At 39.0% G+C, this 6,966-nt stretch overlaps 1 protein-coding gene across 1 annotated transcript in view; it reads right to left on the bottom strand.

Moving 5' to 3' along the window:
- Positions 1-1,535: 1,535 nt before the first annotated feature.
- zgc:172282 (leucine-rich repeat and fibronectin type III domain-containing protein 1-like protein) overlaps positions 1,536-6,966 on the bottom strand; it is a 158,273-nt gene continuing 152,842 nt past the window's right edge. Inside the window, exons 5-6 of the mRNA XM_017708869.2 lie at positions 3,247-3,360; positions 1,536-1,609 (exon numbers count right to left, since the gene is read on the bottom strand). Coding sequence (XP_017564358.1) covers positions 3,293-3,360 — 68 coding nt within the window. The 3' untranslated portion in view covers positions 1,536-1,609; positions 3,247-3,292. The remainder of the gene's footprint in view (positions 1,610-3,246; positions 3,361-6,966) is intronic.

Here is a 6,966-nt window from a genome sequence, read left to right as displayed (position 1 = left end):
TCCTGATTAAACTCATCAGCTAATTGCCAAAGCCTTTGTTAGCTACATTCAGATGGAAACCACTAGTCTCTGCAGAGCTGTGGCCTGGGAGGAACACAGTTTGACATTCCTGCTCTTCGCGCTTGTTTGCTACCTCATCTGAAGAGGCTACTTAAGCTTTTACTCAACCTGTTACTTGAGCTTTATCTGACACAAAAACCCCCCAGATTAACCAGCTTAAACCAACAGATTTTCCTTGTCTATTTTTGAGTAATTAAACACAATTTCCAAAGTATTATCATTAGTGATGCACAAATACAACATACTGTATCAATACAGGCTCTAACACTGACCTTACTAAATGGACTGTGTATTGGCCAGATGGAACTGATCGACTTTTATTACCTTGTCTTAGTCACCGTTGTTGTAAAATTAGAACACTTCATTGTCCAGTACTACCCTACTTTGGCATATCTTTACTTTCTTATCTTATGTATTCAATTATCTCATTTTCTCAAACTCAATTTTTAATATGTTGCTAGTAATGTGTAATGACAGCCTTGTGTTACTTGCAAGAATGATCCCAAGCAAGTGAGGTGCACACTAAGAGTAGAAAATAGCACTGGTCAGTCTGATTGTCATAATCGGCCCCTCCCAGTCCTGTCCATGTGCTTTTTGTTTACTTTTTCATCCATGTGCATTTGTTTTGGTTCAGTCCAGCCCCCTTGTTGTCTGACTCCACCCTTGATTGTTTCCACCTGTTTCCCACCTGTGTCTTGTGAACCCTCGTTAGCCCTCTTGTATTTAAGCCCTGTGTTTTCCTTAGTCTAGTGCTGGTCTTTGTTTGTTTGATGTTTGAATTGTTGTTTGATTGTTCTGTTGGAAGTGTTTGGTTTCGTGGTTGTATTTCATCATGTCTGTCCCCCATTCGATCCGTGTTGGCTATATGAAGCTGGACCGTTTTGACCATGACCCTGGATTTGCCCATTATAAAAGTCGCTTATCTCAGCACGTGTATCCACCTCATTGCTCCCCAACGTTACACTGATCAAGGGCTGATACTCCATATTCTGGTATCAAAACTGGTAATAGGAGAGAAAAAGTGCAATCTGCACATTCCTATTTTTTGTATAACCAATTTATATAAGTTTTACCCTCTGTCAGTGAATTCATTGAGCTACGAATGTGGCTCCGAATTTACAGTGGCATCTCCACTCATGTCTGTGTTTTAAATGAAATATTGGAAACTGCATTACCCTAAAGAGCAAATCTGTACTCACCCTCTGCTGGATAGCCATCCTTGGTCACAGATCATCCAGGTAATGGTGCATACTGTAGTTGGCAGCAACAGATGACAGTCCTGACCACAGCAGGGGTTAAAAGGCAATATGTTCCCAAAAGCTAGCAATGGAAAACAACCATGTGCTGTTTCCTTTTCGTTGCAACAGTGAATCAAGTCCTCAAACACGTCCGAGTGGAAAAGGTTGGATAGTCCTGGAGATACATTGTGAAGAGTGAGCTGGAGGGAGAATGTTCCACAGGATTTTTGTTTTATTTTTTTATTTTTTACTGTTTTTGACAAATGATTCCATCATTTAGTTCTCCCTGATTTCTGGTGACCTATAGAGCTCTGAGGAGGGGGTAGAAGAAAGGGAGGAGAAAAAAAAAGGCTAGTTAAGTATTAATAAATAAATAAATGAATATATAAATACTCAGCAACATCTTGAAGACCACCCTACATCACCGAAGAGTGGAACATCCAGTCTAGTTTGATCTGGTTAGTTTGGAACCCATTTAAAAGGTATTAGAAAATAATTCAGTCTCTTGCGGTCAACACTACCCAAGTTTTCCTTTATTTTAAAGAAGAATTCCACAGAATTTTTGAAAATGTATATATAATTAAATTGCTTAGATGTGGTTTGATGTAAAATACTAAATTCTAAAGAATTTAACAGAGTCAAAATTGTTCAAAGCCTGAAATGTTTAAGGCCAAAAGATCAGTGCAAACAAAATTGAACAAAATTTGGAAGACATCTCCATTTGTGACCCTGCTTCCCTTATAAATACAGACTATTCTAAAATGTGTGCCCATCATTTCTGTTGTACTAGCTCCATAATGGTGCAATAATGCTTGGACACTGATACTTGCCACTTTCACCGTTATTTGTAGGTGGTCTTTTAACTCTCATAGCAGTTTCAGTTTACAGAAATGAGCAAGCCCTACATCAATTTCCTACGCAAGCTAAATGAAAGCTGTCTTGATTTTCAGCAATGATCATTGACACAGTGAGCTTTTGCCCACCATTCAAAACTACTTAAGAAAGAAATATGAACATTTGAAAAAAATGAAGCTTAGTTCTGATTGGCCAAACTGAAATACTCTGTAGTTGGCTGAACAATATATGCAATTCTAGCATATTCATGGCATAAATGGCTAATTTTTCCAAAAGGCAACAAGTTTTCATGAATGATAGCAGCAATAGGAACCAAACATCTAAAGCATACAAAAATGTATTCAATTTAATTAGCTATTCAATTGAATGGTTACACTGTCCAATGCCTGAGCCAGTGTTTAACAATAGGTTTGAAAAGTTGTTTTTACTTCATTAGTAATTCATCATTAAATACAGGTCAGTAGATTCAGTGCATATTAAGGCAAACTAGTTTCTAAAGAGAACTCAGACATGTCCCTAAATAAAGACTCAGAAGACGTGTAGGTTGACTGGTGATTTCAGTAAATAGTAAATAAACTGCTATATATTTGCATTGTACATATCCTGGTTCCTATCACCACCAGTGAGGAAATCAGAGTTGTTATATTTCTTCACAATAAATAATTTCACATTAAACCACTCCTAATGACTTTGTTTAGATCCTAAAGACTGAACTATGCATACAAATAAATAACAAATAAATAACATTTTCCTTGTACGTCACAAAAAAAGAATGTTTGTGTGTGTAACAGCAGTAGTTTCTCTTTTTAGCTTTCACCAAGCTATAAAAGTCACCAAGTGGGCAGAGAGTGACTGCGTCCATCACACCATTTGGATAGAAGTGGCATATGCGCAGGCAGGCCCACAGAGCCTTTGGCAAACGGCGAGGAAGAAATGTGTTAACTGGAAATAAGTGGCAGACAGTTGCATATCGCTCTCATCAATTACTCTCAAAGCTGCCTTCCTTTCTTCTACTTCTTCTCTCTTTCTCTTTTTTAAACATTCCACAGTGCAGACTGACTGATGAAGAAGAGAGACAGAAACATGCCATTACTTTTCAGGGTTGATGGCTGCCTCTTGTGGGACAGCAGAAGGAGTCATCAAATTTTAAAGTCGCTCCAGTCTCGCTGAACCTTTTTCTCATCGCTGACCTGCGGGCCTGTCGTGTCTGGAAGGGAGAGACAAAGAGGCATGAGGGATGAGCAGGGCTAGGGAAGTGACAGGACACAAGCTGCCAGCCCATCTCTCACTGCCACACACATGCTGCTCAGTGTGGTTAGGGATATTGTGCGGCCAGTGGCAGAGCACATAACCATTGGGACCTGGACTTGGAACTGTGAGTCAGTGACGGAGAAAATGCATCCAATGTGTCATGCAGGAAAACAACAGAAAGCAAACAATACACTTTGTTATTCACCAATTTCATCTTTGGTGTATCTATACCATAAAACTAAAGCCTGGTAGGACTGAGTGTAAATTTGAGCATAATAGTGTAAACAACCAAAAACAATGCATGATTTTGGTTAACTAGCCAAAATAACTCCCCAAATCAACTATACTACAAATAGCAATACAACTATAAAATAACCATAGTGTTAATAAGTGATGTTCATTGAAATCCAGTGCAAACATGCAATAATATTGCAGTTGCTCCAGTTACTGATAGCAATTATTTGTCGAAATAATGCAATTTGTAATCATATCACATTATTTCTTGCGTTTTTAATATGTTACGATTGCAACGTGAACCAACATAAATACAAGCTGGTATTTTTGTGCAGTCTTAGAACATTTGATGCTGTTGATTTATTTCTCGCAAATGTATGCATATACATATTTTTGTGCAGTGGTTGGTTAGTGTAGTGGGTAACACCTCTGCCTTCTACACTGTACACTGGGGTTCAATCCCCCACCTGGGTAAGCACCCTACACCATACCAATAAGAGTCCTTGGGCAAGACTCCTAATACCACCTTCGCCTACCTGTGTAAAGCAATCAAACTGTAAGTCGCTCTGGATAAGAGCGTCAGCCAAATGCCATATAAAAAAAAAAAAAACAACAAAAAAAGACCATATAAACATATCCAAGTGGTGTCCAAAGTAATGGAAATGCCATATGAAATTCTCAAACTCATTGGCCATTTTATCAGGTACACTTACAATACAGACACACTTTGTAGGTGTGACTCTAGCCTGTTTGTTGCTGCACAATCTGTGAGCCACCCTCTACCTTGTCCATCAGTGGAAAGGTACCACCCTAAGACTACCAGATATTATGTGGGTGGTGGACCATTTGCAGCACAGCAGCACAGCTGGCGTGGTACCATGTAGTGTATTGTGCTGGCATAGTTGTGCAGTGTATCAAGCACAGCAGTGAGGTTTTTGCACAACTCGATGTCACTGCTGGGTTGAGAACTGTCTACCAACCAAAAACATCCAGAAACAGCTTCTGACGAAGGACCACTCAAAAGTAAAGACACAAATTATGCACAGAAAAATATGAGCTGCTTTCTTGAACGGTAACAATGTATTTGTGCCCATGCAGGTGAGCAAGATACGTTTGAGCACAGGCACAATACAAAATGTACTTGACGCCAACCGCAATATGCGCTCATTATGTGTCTGAAATGAATAATTAACTAATAATTAGTAATTAAAAAGTAATGTTTGATTCAATAACACTGCAACTCATCACGAAAACTGTACAAAAGACAAAGAAAGTTCAATGATGAAGAGATAGTGATCGTAACGTGGAGCGAGGTAGCGGACGCATGTGCGGAGGTAAGCGACATTTATTGAGGGCAAATCCAAAATCAGGGTCATAACAGTCCAGGGTCAATGAGCCAATACGGAGAGATTGTGGGGCAGACATGACATAAACCAGAATCCAACTAAACACAGACAGGGATTCAAACAACAATACATACAACTACAAGGACCAGCAAAGACAAAGTGCAAACACAGGGCTTAAGTACAACAGGGTTAAGGAGGGACAGGTGGAAAACAGGTGGAGACAATCAGGGGTGGAGTCATGAAACGAGGGGGCTGGCACAAAGCAAACACATGGGTAAACCAAAACAACACAAACACATGGACTGGACTGGGAGGGGCCAATCGTGACAGTGATGTACAATTGTACAATTATTATGAGATTCATTCCATTTTTTTTACTTATTTTAACTGATTTTTATCAAGTGAAATTATCTCACTATATTGGTAGATCATTTTGCTTATTTTCAACCCCCCGAAACTTCTTCCCAAATGCCAATGGGATTTGAATCTCTTAAATGAGGCTCCAACTGGACTAAGAACATCCAAAGCTATGTGCAAATTAGAAGCCTGATTCCTCAATTACAATATTTTACTCAGATCTTTCTAATTTGATGGTTCACATTTGTAGGTGACTCAAATGTTTCATTAATGTGAACAAAGCTGCATCCTGAAAAGACATGGGCACATTACTAATCAACAGCTTCATGTGAATGAACCATTTGTGTCACGAACAAACAAACCAATAGAACAAGCCTTTGTTGTCACAAAGATAATTTGCTCTGAATGGCTTTTAGCCTTTCATTTTTAGAGCAAGACGAAGGTGAAAAGGGGCAAATTTTTGCTTAGCAGCATATCCTGGCATTAACTTCAGGCTCTGACCTGCTGAAGGATGGACTGTTTTCATTAAGGTGGCATGGCAATGTATCGTGTCCAACCTAGGACCACAAAAAAAATCTGAAGCGCAGATGATCTCCACACAGCTCTGCAAAAACGTTCTTACATGGTCACTACAGAGCTCGAATTATTTGAGTGATGGATCATTCTCAGCATTGCAGTAGCACCGATGTTAACCGGTGGAGAACAGGCCACCAAACAAATATGCAGCCAACAGCTCCCCTGGGCAGCGTATTGTGACCACTGATTGACTAGACGATGACTAACACAAGCTGAGCTGCTGTCCCTGACTTTTCATCTACAAGGTTGACTAACAAGGTACTTGTGTCTAATAGAGTGGACAAAGTGTATTAACATCCAGCACCACTCCTGTGCCTGATCCACCAGTGTAACACACACAAACATGTGACCACCACATTAGTATCACTGCAGTGCTGAGAACGATCCACCACCTAAATCACATCTTCTATGTGGTGGTCCTAACCATTGGAGAACAGCGTAAAAAGGGGCTAACAAATTATCCATAGAAACAGATGGTCTACACTCTCCAACCTATAGAATTATATACTTTATAATGGATATGGTAAGTAGACCTGGTGTGCAAGGAGGTGTGCTTTATTTAGTGGCCAGTCAGTGTACACTGTATGTACACATGTACTGTTACTGTTTTTCAGAGGCATCAACAAATATTAATGTAGAAAAATAGCAACAAAATATGTATTGTTTACATATAGCCTGTTGTCCTGAATGACCCAGACAGATGTGGGCTCAAATGGACTATTCAAACGTACGTGGCACAATGCACGTACAAGATAGAACTGGTGTGCATCTGTTCTTGTCAAAGAACACAAACTTCACTAGAGTTTAGCATAATTATAGTGTACCACTTCACTGTAATATAGAAGCTCATTTCCACCATATGTCAAAATATTGACTTAATATCTCAAGATAATGACTTAGTATCTCAAAACAATGGCTTAAAGTTGTATTCATGTAAAAAAGTCATTATTTCAAGATACTAAGACTAATATTTTGATAGAATCAGTCATTATTTTGACATATATAAAATACTGGTTATACTTAATTGCTATTTTGACAAAATATACTAT

Source organism: Pygocentrus nattereri, chromosome 17 (assembly GCF_015220715.1).
Source record: "Pygocentrus nattereri isolate fPygNat1 chromosome 17, fPygNat1.pri, whole genome shotgun sequence".
Classification (NCBI taxonomy): Eukaryota; Metazoa; Chordata; class Actinopteri; order Characiformes; family Serrasalmidae; genus Pygocentrus; species Pygocentrus nattereri.
Note: the sequence above shows the minus strand (reverse complement) of the source record. Positions and strands in the feature narration are given on the sequence as shown.